We start from the raw sequence: 16,354 nt of genomic DNA on the forward strand, positions 1-16,354 counted from the left end.
TTAATATTTGATGAAACATTTACGTAAGGTGATATAACACAGAGGTAATTAATGGATTAGCACTTGTGCGTTAGGCAGGCGGGTGCTGTAGATTGGGGGGCTCAGCGCTAGGATGCAGCGTTGGTGCCAGCTGGGTGGAAGGCTGGTGACTGCAGCATCTGTGCAAGCCTGGCAAAAATCTTAGCATGTTGGAGAACACCCAAGGGAAGGAGGCACTGTATCTGAATAAGTCGAGCAGCAGGGAAGGAATAAATTGGAGGGAAGGAAATGAAAAGGAAACATCACATTGATTAATTACACTAATTTGCATGTGAATCTGGAGAACAATTTATATCAGCAGATTGTACCCTGCTCTGTTCATGCTAGGATACACTGTACTTCAGATACCCTCGTAATCCTTTACACTACACCATCTCCTTGCACTTATCCAAAATTGGGTCAGTTTATATCAGAAGCCTCAGTATACCCCCCACCCCACCCCCTTCCTTCCTTGGCTATGAGCTGGCACTGATGGGTGCATCTCCAGCCTTGGATTTATTCCTAGCGGTGCCAGCTGATGAAGAAAACTTAATTTGGTGGAAATATGCAAATCAGGTGGCCCATTCCCAATTTGCATAATTTTTAGATAACACATTTGATGACAACGTGTCTTTCAATTTTCCTCCCATTATCACTATTAGTGGCATTGGTTTACGAGGTGCCCGCTTGCTCTGTAGGAATGCAGCTCTGCCGTCTGGATGGCGATACCAATGCATAGACGAAGCTACGGGAGAACAGCGGGGAAAATTCATTGTTATAAAACAATGCGGCATATAGCAGTTAGGTCATAGGAAATCTTTCTGGTTATTGGAGTCTGCAAAGCTTGGAAGTATTCTGAATTGAATTCAAGATGGCGGTGTTAAACATGAGGTGAGGGTAGGTGACCGAACACCTTAGGTAGATTCATTGGTCTAGTACACAGTGGTACACTGAACTACTCCTTTCATTAGCATCAATCAGTTACCCAGTAGTTCCCTAAGCACTGGCGTAGCTATAGGGGTCGCAGTGTTCACAACGGTGTCTGGGCCCTTAAGCCAGGGGGGCCCACAGGGCCCCCCTTGCCAGTGGCGCACTGCTAATTATGTATTGCCATCCTTAGGACGGCAATACAATTAGGTACTGCAGCACGGGCACGGGAGCGATGTCTCCCTGCCCCGCCGTTACCTCTGATAGGTAATTATCATCACGCCGCCTGAGTCGGGCAGTGTACGGCTCAGGAAACAGGCGGAAAGAGGCCTGCACCGCATCACTGACAGCAGAGGTAAGCATCTGTGCTTATTGTTTTTTATTTTACACCATGATGTGGGGGCATCTACTGGGGCATTATGGGGAATATGGGAGGGGGGAACACTATGGGGATATTGTGGGGATAGAGCACTATGGGGGCATCAGTGTAGCACTATGGGGACATGGGGGGGCACTATGGGGGCATCTACTGGGGGCACTATGGGGACATTGTGGGGATAGAGCACTATGGGGGCATCTACAGGGAGCACTAGGGTGACATTGGGGGTGGGGAAAGCACTATGGGGACATCTACTGGGGGCACTATGGGGACATTGTGATGGGAGAGCACTGTGGGTGCATCTACTTGGGGCACTATAGGGATATTGTGGGGGGAGAACAATATGGGGGCATCTACTGGGGGTACTATGTGGACATTGTGGGAAGATAGCACTATGGGGGCATCTACTGGGGGAACTATGGGGATTATGGGGGCATCTACTGGGGGCACTGAATAGGGGCTGGCACACACAAGTGGGATGGGGGCATGTTTTTGGACTGGCATGCATTATTGGGGGGGGGGGCACTATGGGGATATTGAATCTTCTAGGGCCACTAAGAGGAGCATTTTATATAACTGCCTATTCTTGTCTGCAAAATGGACAAGAATAGGACAGGTTATATTTTTTTTGCGGACCACTGAGCGGAGCAATGGATGCGGACAGCACGCGGAGTGCTGTCCACATCTTTTGTGGCCGCGTTGAAGTGAATGGGTCCGCATCCAAGCCGCAAAAACTGCGGCTTGGATGCGGACCAAAACAACGGTCGTGTGCACGAGGCCTTACACAGAATTATAAATCAGTATAATGCTGTGCGATCCTGTCAGAGGAGCAGAGGCCAGAATGGGAACTCTCACTGACACACGCTGTGAATTTATTGTATTCCACTCACTTTTGTGTCTGGCCAAACAGTAGGGCTGGAGGGAAGGGGCTAGGTTGAGAATTTGGCATTGGAGGGGGGTGCAGTTAAAATTTTTGCCTCAGGCCGCAGAAAAGCTAGGTGCCCCTCTGCTCATTGCCACAGAGCACTGAGGGAAGAGGGGCCCAAGCTGAACCCTTGCACCAGGGCCCATGAGCCTTTAGCTACGCCCCTTCTATATGGCTCTTCCAGCTTTGTGGTCTGGATACTGATGCCTGGCATTGCAGCTCAAACCATCCCCAAAATCTATCTCTCAGCAATTGTTTCTGCAGGGAATGTGAAGAATTATACAGCACCCATTGAAATCGGGGCTCTCCATTGGTTGGCTGAGATGTACACCACATGTGCTTTCACGTGTAGTTTTTTTAGTTGTGTTTTTTTTTTTTCGCAGCAACACTTTTTTTCAGTAAAAATGCCAGCTCCAGATGTTAGCAGAAGGTCTATGCGAAATATGAAATGCAGAACAGACAAGTGTTTATTTTGCTCCTAGCATTAGGTGGCATTTTTTATCTTTCTTGCTTCTTTCAAAAAGTGCAGAATGCTGTAGCTTTTGGCATTTTTCCAAGTGTTATGACATCTCACTCTATATAGGGTAAAATCTTCAAGAAAAAACACAAGTGGTAAGACATACTGGGCAGATTTACTATTGAAAATGCATCAGTCTTTTGGTGCGTTACTGGCGAGCATACCTTGCATCATATTTAACAACTGCTTTACACTCTTTTCTAAGTTTTTACACCTTGTCTAATGAGGGAGCATGCCTTCACGGGAAAGGGGTGTGGCCTAAATGCACCTCTGTGTGCAAAAATTGGTACAAAATTTTGGTGCATTTTTGGAGTAAAACTATGCCAATTTCGAGATGGCGTAAACTTAGACTAGACAGTTTTATTGGAGGATGGACAAATTTTTGCCATACATACAGAATTGCAGCATAAATTTATGATTTATGATACTCCGAAATTTATAAAGGTCCATGTGCCAAAATAGCAAATTCATCTAATATTAAAGGGGTATTCCCATCACATACAATGCTAAGATATGCCCCCATTGTCTGATAGGTGCAGGTCCCACTTCTGGGACCCGCACCTACAAGGAGAACAGTGCGGAGAGAGCTGTGGCTGGAGGACCCCGGGTTTCCCAGGGTCTGTCCACCACCAAGCGCTGCTCCCCGCTGCTCCCATACAAGTGAATGGGAGCACTCCACGCACGAGCGGCCCCTGCTCCCATTCATTTCTATGGGGCAGACGAGCGCTGGCTCGGCTATTTTCGGTGGCCCCATTGAAATAAATGGAGGGGGGCTGCGATTAATTTCCCTGCTACATTCTCGTTGTAGGTGCGGGTCCCAGAGGTGGGACCGGCACCTATCAGACAATGGGGGCATATCCTAGTGATATGCCCCCATTGTATGTGATGGCAAAACCCTTTTAAGACTGAGATCAGTATTCTTAGACAGTTGAAAGTGCGACACTCTTAGTAAATCTGCTCCCACGTGTCCAAAAAAAGTCCGGATAAAACTCCACAAAAACTGATTATTCTGGTGGGGGTTCCTACTGGTAAAAAAAAATGCCAGTGCCAAATTCATGGGAGTAAGGACCCTAAGGGCTAAAAGCGAGTTTTCTTTCCAGATGCAATGTCTGTAGTAAACACATAGCATCCGGACTGAATCTTGACCCACTTGGGCGCATAATTTATTGGGCCCAAAATCGCTGTGTAGCAGTACCCTAAAAGTAAAACCCAAGCACAATGCAACAGCAGCACTCTGCAAACCCTGAACATATAGGAGGTCATTTATTAAGCTGAAATATACCTATATTAGGTGTATTTCAGGCACAGACTGCGAAGCAATAGCTAGTTGCATCGCAATCTGTGACTTTGCCCTGCTTATGCCTGGTCTAAATAAGCGGGCGTAGGCAGGGAAGGCCGACAGGCCCGTCTCATTTGCCATTTTCTACGACTGTTTCAGGCGTAGAAAAAGGTCTAAATGTAAGACAGCTCAGATGCTGTCTTAAATTTAGAACTGCCGCTGGATGTGTCAAAGTTATGGAGATTCCGGCGCCTCTTCGTAACTTCAGTTGAACCACTGCCAGCTTAGGGCTTTATTAAGACCGGTATCTAAAACGCCGGTCTTAATAAATGTGCCCCATAAATTTCTCTAATGCTATAGTCACTGTTTAAATGAATAAATGAATAAGAGGTACTTAACAAATTTATTTTGATTAAAATCATTTGTTCCCATCCACCACGTCAAGGTGACCTCTGGTTTTACTTTTGCATTTTCAGCCACAGCAAAGCGCACCTGGGCATTTACTTTGTTTTATAGGATGTGCTGAATAACTTTGTCTTTTTCTACTGTCTATAGAGACATATATAGCCTAGCAGCTAGTTGCAAGGTATAGCATGTAACAAGGAGATTTCCTCATTAGAGCTCAGTCCCTGGACTTGACATAAATACAGTGCTCCAGATTTGTAGTGAACTTGTAAGTGGCAGGAAGAAAAATGACCCCGCTTGTATAACAGTGCTCATTACAAGTCTGGAGGATTGAGCCAAAGCCTAGGATCTTATTACTGTCTGATGGGAAATTATCACCATGATCTGTAGCTGCTGCAGCACAGCCATGTCATCTGTCTGGTCTGGGTTTTATTGAGATTATTTTAATAAAAAAAAGTTTAAATTAAAATCTATTATATTACAGTGGATGAGACACTAAAGGTCCTTTTACACGGACTGATAATCAGGCTGATTATTGGGGATGAGGGTTTGTAGAAATGCTCGTTCCCAATAATTGGCCTGTGTAAATGGTGCCTGCGATCACCCGTTGAATGAGCAGACACTCATTCATCAGTTGATGCTGTCATTCAGCAGAAGATTATGCTATCTAAACAGAGATCTGCTACCCAGGAACAGTGATTCTCTATGGGGACAAGCAATCAATGTATTGATTACTTGTCCCCATACAGAGGAGGTGATTGCTGCATGTAAATCTCTGCTGACAAACAGACAATTATCTGGAACGTTTAGTTCATTCCCAACAATTGCATGATATGTCAGTCCATGTAAAAGGGCCTTTAGACAAGCAGAAAATTAACTCTGCCTATAAAGGGTTAAATAAAGAACTCACTATGGAGCTCCCAGAACCAGAGTCTGCAGAACTGTATATTGTGCCTGGCATCCTGCTGAAAAAGACATTGGGGAGGAGTCTTGTCAGCTCCTCGCAAATGTCCTTTCCAGCTGGATGCCAGCTACAGTATATAATCCTATAAACTCAGGATCTGGGATTTTATAGTATTAGCTCTTTCCACTCACTGTTTGGCATTTTGTAGATATGGACTAATTTATAGATATAGATTTATAGAGACACTTTAAGGTGTATTTTTCCCATTTGCTCCAATTCAGAATATTTCAAAGGTTTACAGGCTGCATTATTTCACTTTCTATAGAAATCAGAAGATGATCCCATATTATCTATCATCAGTTACTTGTCTCTTTATGCGTCTCTGTAAAAAACTCATAAATAATTTGCAATTTGCTAAAAAAGCAGATGTTCTTCCTTTGTCGGAGTGTCCTTGATAATGACGCTCCTCTCTTGATATATCTACAGGTGCAAGTCTTTGAAAAATGCCATCTTCCTTCAGCAGACTTCTCCAGTTATTTCTTGTGTTGCTTTTAATGATGAATTTCTTGATGTGCGCCAACACATTTGAAGCCAGAGTAAAACGTAAGAGAATCTCAGAGAACAAGTATAATGAAGATGTGTGGCATCAAGAACATCCTGAGAGACCACACAAAAGGTCAGGGGTGGCCAAGAAAGACAGGACTCGTGGTGGGGTGCCATCTTTTATAGCCGGAGAGGATGTGGGGGAGTCAGGGGGTGGCCGGCATCTGGGCAATAAGAAGCAAGAAGGGTTTCAAAATTTTGAATTTCCTTATAATGAGAGAGAAAACCAACCACCGGGAATTCACACCAAGGGAAGGAAGCACAAGGAGCAAAGAAGGGGCAATCACAAGATGAAGCACCATAGAGGTATTGTCCTTTTCAACACTACTTATTTTTGCAATTTATTCTCTAGTAAAAACCAGAAAGTGATATATTTTTTAAAGATACTCTTAAACAATATTTATCACATGGTTCTTGATGAGGGCTGCTTATATTTCTGGCATGAGAACATTAAAAAAGAATGCCCACCCTTTAACACCATTTAGTTTTTCTTCATTCAAAATAGTTCCAAATTCCTGTGTTGAATATTTTTTTATATAAAGAATATTGTTTTCTAATACAGACCTCCAAATCCTTTATATAGATATATAATATTCTGACTGCAGTCACCACTAGGGGTAGCTTAGGACCGATTTGCATACCGTTTATACGTTTAAAGGGAGTCTGTCACCACATTTCAGCATATTAGACCGATCAAATAGGGTTATATGATCCACCCAGAACTTAAAAACGGTACCTTTGTTGTAGAAAACGGACTTTTCTTTTAGCCGAAAATGAACTTATAAGGTTATGTTAATGAGCCCTCTCAAGTGCCCAGGGCGGTCTCTCAATCCTCGGAGCCCCAGGCAGCACCTCCTCAACGGCTCATAACCCCGCCCTCCGTGCGCCTCTGCCCGCCCGTTTACTCCCCTCCTCTGTCCTTTTCCACTGCGGCTGTGCGGTCCAAATCGTAGCTGGCGCATGCGCAGTAGGTATTGCGATGCCCTGCCAGGAGCGGGCATCGCATTGCGCATGCGCCCGCTACGATTTGGACCGCACAGCCGCAGTGGAAAAGGATAGGGGAGGGGAGTAAACGGGTGGGCAGAGGCGCACGGAGGGCGGGGTTATGAGCCGTTGAGGAGGTGCTGCCTGGGGCTCCGAGGATTGAGAGACCGCCCTGGGCACTTGAGAGGGCTCATTAACATAACCTTATAAGTTCATTTTCGGCTAAAAGAAAAGTCCGTTTTCTACAACAAAGGTACCGTTTTTAAGTTCTGGGTGGATCATATAACCCTATTTGATCGGTCTAATATGCTGAAATGTGGTGACAGACTCCCTTTAAAGGGGTCCTCTAGAGCTGTACCGAAATTAACTTTTTAAACTAACCTGTGGAAGAGTTTCAGCAGTACTTACATTTCCATCAACGATTCTACTATCTCGGTGTGACCACATGACCGACTGACTGGCTGCGGACTCTTCCAAAGAGATCCCGACCACATTAGCTGTATCTTCCTGTTCAGCTTCCTAATGTACATAGAGTGCATATAGAGAACCCCTTTAACTCAGTAATAAAACAATATACAGCTGACCCCTTAGCCCCCCCTAGTGGTGACTGCAGCAGGCATTGTTTTATTATTAATGTAATGGGTCAGATTGATGAAAAATGTCTAAAAGAAATCTGTCCCACAGAAAATGAAATGATGTACTGTTGCAGTGTCCCGCTGCAAGTGTTATTGAAACTGTATGTCATGCACTGTATGTCCCAAAGGCTGCATATGGAGAGAGTGAGTCCCAGGTTATTATTGCTAGGCATGGGCTGGCACCACCCCTTCCCTTCCCTTATGTAGACATAGAGTGTGTATGCAGCTAGGAGCAGAGATGACAGGGAATCTTCCTGACCTGTGGCTTACAAAAGCAGCAGAGTGACAGAATATGTGCCAAACCTCCAGGGAAAGAGTTACTAAAAGCAGCAGAAAATTCAGCGACCATACAAGGAGGATTGCTGTGTATCTGCCAGAGAAAGTAAATGCCTTCACCCTGGCTACAGGCTTCGCTGCATTTGGAGGAAGCAAATAAACTTCAGGTTTCCCATCATACAAAAAGAACATACTGGAGACTGTACAATATTGCAAAGATACCAATATAGTAAGAGTGAGACAGACAAGTTGCACCCATTGGTCAATTTGGGAAGATTGTGCAGAATATGAGAATGAGAATAAGCCCTCCATATTCCAAACACAGCCTTGGTATAATGCATATGTCATCTGTAGTTATTCCTACAGTAGTTCCTGCCTTGGGCAAGGCTGAATAGGCATTATAATAACGTAAGTGGAGGATTCAGTGTTGGACCGAAGCTCCATACAGCATCTTAGGACACTAAACTACGACCGCTTCAGGATTGGTATAAGCCTTATTTATTGGTATCTCTTTAACCCTTAGAGGACCCTGCGATTTTCCATTGTTGCATTTTCGTTTTTCACTTCCCGCCTTCTTATAGTCCTAACTTTTTAATTTTCAATTCACATAGCCTTATGGGGGCTTATTTTTTGCGAGACAAGTTGTACTTTCTAATTGCGCCATTTGCATACAATGTAGTAGGAAACTGAAAAAATATTCCAAATGGGATGGAATCAGGAAAAAACGCAATTCTGACAAAGGTTGTTTTTTTTTTACACTATGCGGTAAAGTTCATTCTCCAGGTCAGTATGGTTACAATACCACACTTGTATAATTTTTCTTTTAATACTGAAAAAAAATTAAAACCCTTGAGAAAAATAAAAAAAATTATCACAATATTCTGACCTCTAAAACTTTTTTGTAGTGTGTACAGAGCTGTGTGAGGGCTAATTTTTTGCGGTGCGACCTGTACTTTTCAGTGATGAATTTGAAGTGTGTTTGACTTTTTGATCACTTTTTATAAAAAAAATTATTGGGGCCATTGCTGTAGGCCATTAATATTGTTAAATTTTAATTGTATGGCAATTTTCAAACACGGCAATGTCCATGATGTTTATTTTTTTTTTTGTTACGTTTTTTTATTTTAAGGAAAGAGGGGTAATTTGAACTTTTATATATTTTAATTTTTTTATATTTGTAAAATCTTTTTTTTTACTTTTTTTTAGTCACCCTGGTTGACAATAACTGACAATCATTAGATTGCCCTTGGTGTTCATTGATGGCTGTATAGCCATCATTGAACACTTAATTTTCAATATAACAATACAATGCTGCCACCTAGTGGCCTGTATTGGTATATTCCTCTAATAGACTCCGAAGCCTGTTTGAGGCTTCGGGCTACTAGAGCATTGTAACAGGTTCCCCGATGTCAGCCGTGGAACGCTATTACCGGAGTGGGAGCTCCCGCTTCCAGACTGCTCAGATGCCGTGGTCGCATTTTATCATGGTATCTGAGGGGAGAAATGTAGGCGATCAGCTTTATGGTTGACTGCATATATGTGCCGCGGGTGTTTGCTATTTTAACTGCTTCACGACCGCCCATTGACTATAAACGTACTTGGACTGGTCGTTTATCTCTGAATGGACGTTCTGGAAAGTCCATTCAGAGATGGCAGCTGCACGCTAATCATGCAGCTGCTGAGCGGGGTGCCCACTGTCAGTGACATCAGGGCACCACAGGGAGAAGGCAGGGACAGTTCCCAGGTGCAGGTGTCCCTGCCTTCTAGATCTCTGTATACACAGCTATCCGCTTCCTGTCCCGGCCTGGTGGTCATGTGACCGCCGGGCCAGGAGAGTGCAGACCTTGATCAGCCCTGCACTGAGGCTGTACAGCTCTGTTTTATAAAAAAAAAAAAAAAAAAAGGTTTCACGTAAAAAAAAAAAATTCCCCAATTAAGTAATAATATTTTTTTTTTAAATAGAAAGAAAGAAAAATAGCCATATTTGGTACTCTGTAATGGCCGGCTCTATAAATATATCACATGATCAACCCTGTCCGATACACACTATTAAAAAATAATTAAAACTGTGTCAAAAAAAGCCATTTTTGTCACCTTACATCCTAAAAAGCGCAACACCAAGTGATCAAAAAGGCGTATGTCCCACAAAATGCTACCAATAAAACAGTCACCTCATCCGGCAAAAAATTAGCCCCTACATAAGAAAATCGCTCAGAAAATAAAAAAAACTATAGCCCTCCGAACATGGAGACATTAAAACATAATTTTTTTGTTTCAAAAATGCTATTATTGTGTTAAAGTGAAATAAATAAATAAAAAGTATACATATTAGGTATCGCCGCATCCGTAGCAACCAGCTCTATAAAAATATCACATAACCTAACCCCTCAGGTGAATACCGTAAACAATTGAAATTAAAACAGTGGCAAAAAATTTTTTGTCACCTATCACAAAAATTACAACACCAAGCGATCAAAAAGGCGTATGCCCTCCAAAATAGTACCAATCAAACCGTCACCTCATCCCTCAAAAAATTTGACCCAACCTAAGACAAATCAGTCAAAAAATAAAAAAGCTATGACTCTCAGATAATGCTAAAATATGTTTTTTTTTGCTTCAAAACTGCTATTATTGTGTTAAAGTGAAATAAATAAATAAAAAGTAGACATATTAGGTATTTCCACGTCCGTAACAATCTTCTCTATAAAAATATCACATGACTTAACCCCTTAGGTGGACACCGTAAAAATAATAAAATAAAAACAGTGACAAAAAAGCCATTTTTTGTCACCTAACATCACATAAAGTGTAACATCAAGCGATCAAAAAGGTGTATGCCCTCCAAAAATCAAACTGTCACCTCATCCTGCAAAAAATGAGACCCTAACTAAGATAATCGGTCAAAAATAAAAAAGCTATGGCTCTCAGACAGTGGAGACAGTAAAACATATATATATTTTTTTAAATGCTATTATTGTGTAAAACATTAATAAATAAGAAAAAGTATTTATATTAGGTATTGCCAAGTCCGTAACGAACTGCTCTATAAAAATGTCACATGACCTAAACCCTCAGGTGAACGCTGTAAAAATAAATAAATACTGTGCTAAAACAACCAATATTTTGGTCACCTTAAAGTGTAATAATGAATGATCAAAAAATCATATGTACCCAAAAATGGTACCAATAAAAACGTCAACTCTTCCTGCAAAAAAATGAGCCCCTGCACAAGACGATCAGTGGAAAAATAAAAAAAATGGCGTTCAGAAAATGGAGACACAAACACATAACTTTTTTCAAAAATACTTTATTGTGTAAAACTGAAACAAACAAACAAAGTAGACATATTTGATATCATTGCATCTGTAACAATCTGCTCTATAAAAATAGCACATGATCTAACCTGTCAGATGAATGTTGTAAAAGATAAAAAATAAAAACAGTGCCAAAACAGCCATTTATTGGTTACCCTGCCTCACAAAAAACTTTATATAGAGCAATTACAAATTGTACCCCAAAATAGTACCAATAAAACTGGCACCTTATCCCCTAGTTTCCAAAATGGGGTCACTTTTTTGGATTTTCTTCTGTAAGGGTGCATCAGAGGAGTTTCAAATGGGGCATGGCATCTAAAAACCAGTTCAGCAAAATCTGCTTTCCAAAAACCATATGGCGCTCCTTTTCTTCTGCGCCGTGCCATGTGCCCTTACATCAGTTTACAAACACATGTGGGGTGTTTCTGTAAACTGCAGAATTAGGGTAATAAATATTGAGTTTTGTTTGGCTGTTAAAAAAATTTATTAAAATGAAAAATATGCCAAAAAAGTGAAATTTAGAAATTTGATCTCCATTTTCCTTTAATTCTTGTGGAACACCTAAAGGGTTAACAAAGTTTTTAAAATCAGTTTTGAGTAACTTGAGGGGTGTCGTTTCTACAATGGGGTCATTTATGGGGGGTTTCCACTGTGTAAGCCCCACAAAGTGACTTCAGACCTAAACTGTTCCTTAAAAAGTGGGTTTTGAAAATTTTAACAATTGCTTCTAAAATTCAAAGCCTTCTAACGTCCTAAAAAAAATAAAATGACATTTACAAAATGATGACAACATAAAGTAGACATATGGGGAATGTTAAGTAATTAATATTTTATGTGGTATCAATTTCTGTTTTAAAAGCAGAGAAATAGAAATTTTTAAAATTGAGAATTTTTCTAAATTTTTGGTAAATTTGGGATTTTTTCATAAATAAAGGTGAAATATATTGACTAAAATTTAGGACTATGATGAAGTACAATGTGTCACGAGAAAACAATCTCAGAATGGCGTGGATAAATAAAAGTGTTCCAAAGTTATTACCACATAAAGTGACACATGTCGGATTTGCAAAATTAGACCTGGTCAGGAAGGGGGTAAATTGCCTGGTCTGGAAGTGGTTAAACAGCAGAAATCCGGTGGCTATGGCGCCCGCTGCACATGCAAGCGGGCACCATGTTTAAAGTCTGGACATGTACGGTGGAGGTCCTAGTTAAAACAATGCGTTTCGAAGTGTTGCACTTCTTTTTCAAGTCTGACTTGTCTTCTCATACATCCTTCTCCTTACTAATCCAAAAGGATCCTACTACAGATGACCCGGAGCTGATAACCCAAGATAAAGTCTGTAAACTGTTTAGAGAAACATTTGTGCAAAGTAAAGCTGTCATTGAACTTCATCACAAGGTCTGGACTCAAATATTTATTCAAATCCCTCAATTGTTTACCTTATTTGTCTGCTTCAGAGCCAACGCCTACACCTGGGTACCAACACCATTTCTTAAAGGGACTCGGTCCCGTTGTTGCTTCATTGCAACTGGCATGACAAAACACTTATCTCATCTTAAAGGGACCCCTTGCGGACCGCTGTTGTTGCACATACCTATTGCATCCAGTGACGTCTCCTCTGATATAGACATTCTCTTTCCTCATCTTCTCCATTCAACCAGGCAGCCATGATCACTTCTTTCAGAAACATATTGTCTCCACAGAGTTTGCCACACAGACATCTTAGATTTCTCACTTTTCTGTCATCCTCCTCCTCCTGGTGACTCAACAGTGTTATCCTTCCCCCCACAAGTTATACTGCCCCCTATAGTACCCCTAGTTAAATGCTGCCTATAGTGCCCCCAATAATTATAATGCCCCTGTTAATGCCCCAGTAGTTATAATGCCCCCAGTAGCGCCCCTGTGGGTACAATGCCCCACTATAGTGCCGCATTCATGGGTCCATACTTTATTATCTAAGTAGCAGGACATGTAGGGCATAGATGGGGGATGTCCCTGCACTTACTATTATTTCTGGGCGCCGCTCCATTGCGCCTCTGTGGCCCCCGTTACATTCTCCCTCGCTGTATGCTAAGTAACAGCATCGGAACACCAGGGGGAAGACATCAGCTTTTCTCCCTGTGCGAAGGGCCAGGGAGAAGGTGAGCTTTTTTTTTCTCCCTTGCAATTGGACAGCGCTACAGCCAGAGAGAAGGAACGCCCACAGACAAAAGGTGATGTCTCTTCCCTGGTGTTCCGATGCTGTTACTTAGCATACAGCGCGGGAGAATGTAACGGGGGCCACAGCGGTGCAACGGAGCGGCGCCCAGAAATAATAGTAAGTGCAGGTACATCCCCCATGTGTGCCCTACATGTCCTGCTACTAAGTTAATAAAGTATGGACCCATGAAAGGTCCTCCAGTGGCTAGCAGAGCTCAAGAGGCAGCTGCCTTGGGCCTCCCAGGAGCAACTGAGAAGAATAAGAAAACAACAAAATACTAACCTCACTTCCACTCCACTGCTGTGCATTGCAGGCTATATTCCTCTTGTGGCCTGCAGCCCGAGTTGCCTAAATGACAGCTCAGGCAGTTTCAATGAAGTCAATGCAACACATATGTCTTGGTGCGAGTAGTTGCAATGACATCTCACTGCCTGAATGGCACAGGTGGTCGCAATTGTCATTGTTTTGCGACTGCCTGCACCATTCTACTGCCTCATAGGCTTCTTGCCTAGTAGACTGAGGCCTATGAGGGTGAATGTCATGGCAGGGAACAATCGGATCCTGTGCCACACGGAAGTATTCAACTGTGTCACAGTGCTGGTGATAAGACTATATTGATGAAGGAAGTTGTGGCTTTTGCAATGCGGAGATAAAGAAATGAAAAAATCGTAATGTCCTAAAGTCCAAAATAGACCACATTCTTAGGGGCTTAAAAGCACTATATATATATATATATATATATATATATATATGTGTGTATATATATATATATATATATATACACACTCACCTAAAGAATTATTAGAAACACCATACTAATACGGTGTTGGACCCCCTTTTGCCTTCAGAACTGCCTTAATTCTACATGGCATTGATTCCACAAGGTGCTGATAGCATTCTTTAGAAATGTTGGCCCATATTGATAGGATAGCATCTTGCAGTTGATGGAGATTTGAGGGATGCACATCGAGGGCACGAAGCTCCCGTTCAACCACATCCCAAAGATGCTCTATTGGGTTGAGATCTGGTGACTGTGGGGGCCATTTTAGTACAGTGAACTCATTGTCATGTTCAAGAAACCATTTTTCCCGTCTTCAACAGTCCAATTTTGGTGAGCTCGTGCAAATTGTAGCCTCTTTTTCGTATTTGTGTTGGAGATGAGTGGTACCCGGTGGGGTCTTCTGCTGTTGTAGCTCATCCGCCTCAAGGTTGTGCGTGTTGTGGCTTCACAAATGCTTTGCTGCATACCTCGGTTGTAACGAGTGGTTATTTCAGTCAATGTTGCTCTTCTATCAGCTTGAATCAGTCGGCCCATTCTCCTCTGACCTCTAGCATCCACAAGGCATTTTCGACCACAGGACTGCCGCATACTGGATGTTTTTCCCTTTTCACACCATTCTTTGTAAACCCTAGAAATGGTTGTGTGTGAAAATCCCAGTAAGTGAGCAGATTGTGAAATACTCAGACCGGCCCGTCTGGCACCAACAACCATGCCACGCTCAAAATTGCTTAAATCACCTTTCTTTCCCATTCTGACATTCAGTTTGGAGTTCAGGAGATTGTCTTGACCAGGACCACACCCCTAAATGCATTGAAGCAACTGCCATGTGATTGGTTGACTAGATAATTGCATTAATGAGAAATAGAACAGGTGTTCCTAATAATTCTTTAGGTGAGTGTATATATATATATACACTCACCTAAAGAATTATTAGGAACACCTGTTCTATTTCTCATTAATGCAATTATCTAGTCAACCAATCACATGGCAGTTGCTTCAATGCATTTAGGGGAGTGGTCCTGGTCAAGACAATCTCCTAGCGGATAAGCTACAACAGCAGAAGACCCCACCAGGTACCACTCGTCTCCACTACAAATAGGAAAAAAGAGGCTACAATTTGCACGAGCTCACCAAAATTGGACTGTTGAAGACTGGAAAAATGTTGCCTGGTCTGATGAGTCTCGATTTCTGTTGAGACATTCAAATGGTAGAGTCCGAATTTGGCGTAAACAGAATGAGAACATGTATCCATCATGCCTTGTTACCACTGTGCAGGCTGGTGGTGGTGGTGTGGGGGATGTTTTCTGGGCACACTTTAGGCCCCTTAGTGCCAATTGGGCATCGTTTAAATGCCACGGGCTACCTGAGCATTGTTTCTGACCATGTCCATCCCTTCATGACCACCATGTACCCATCCTCTGATGGCTACTTTCAGCAGGATAATGCACCATGTCACAAATCTCGAATCATTTCTAATTGGTTTCTTGAACATGACAATGAGTTCACTGTACTAAGATGGCCCCCACAGTCACCAGATCTCAACCCAATAGAGCATCTTTGGGATGTGGTGGAACGGGAGCTTCATGCCCTGGATGTGCATCCTTCAAATCTCCATCAGCTGCAAGATGCTATCCTATCAATATCGGCCAACATTTCTAAAGAATGCTATCAGCACCTTGTTGAATCAATGACACGTAGAATTAAAGCAGTTCTGAAGGCAAAAGGGGGTCCAACACCGTATTAGTATGGTGTTCCTAATAATTCTTTAGGTGAGTGTGTGTGTATATATATATATATATATATATATATATATAAAATATAATATTATTTTTTTTAGGAGCTTCCTTTCATCTGTTATTTACTTTTTACAATTCTCATTTTGGATTAAATCCTTACCTCAAATTCTTTACACTCCGACTGTTGTTTATTGTATCATCCATAATTTCTCTATACTGTTCTCCAAATACCCCACAAAATGTCACCCACTCTTGTGCCTTCCTCTGCTCTGATTAGATGACAGCACACAGTTACAGTAACGTTTTAATTTCGGGATTGGGACCTAGCAGTGACATTTAAATACATAAAATCATAGGACGTAAAAAAGGCTGAAATACGGAACATTTTCTTCAAGGAGCAGCCTTTGCTGGAAATGGCAGAGATGTCAATAGAAATGTATTTGCTTCATGTTTCTCTTACCCAACATTCA

The 16,354-nt window shown here is 42.1% G+C and overlaps 1 protein-coding gene across 1 annotated transcript in view; it reads left to right on the top strand.

Moving 5' to 3' along the window:
* DRAXIN (dorsal inhibitory axon guidance protein) overlaps nucleotides 1-16,354 on the top strand; it is a 54,012-nt gene that overhangs the window by 17,051 nt on the left and 20,607 nt on the right. Inside the window, exon 2 of the mRNA XM_040430492.1 lies at nucleotides 5,841-6,263. Within this exon, the coding sequence (XP_040286426.1) occupies nucleotides 5,858-6,263 (406 nt within the window). The 5' untranslated portion in view covers nucleotides 5,841-5,857. The remainder of the gene's footprint in view (nucleotides 1-5,840; nucleotides 6,264-16,354) is intronic.

This window comes from Bufo bufo, chromosome 1, assembly GCF_905171765.1.
Source record: "Bufo bufo chromosome 1, aBufBuf1.1, whole genome shotgun sequence".
Lineage (NCBI taxonomy): Eukaryota > Metazoa > Chordata > Amphibia > Anura > Bufonidae > Bufo > Bufo bufo.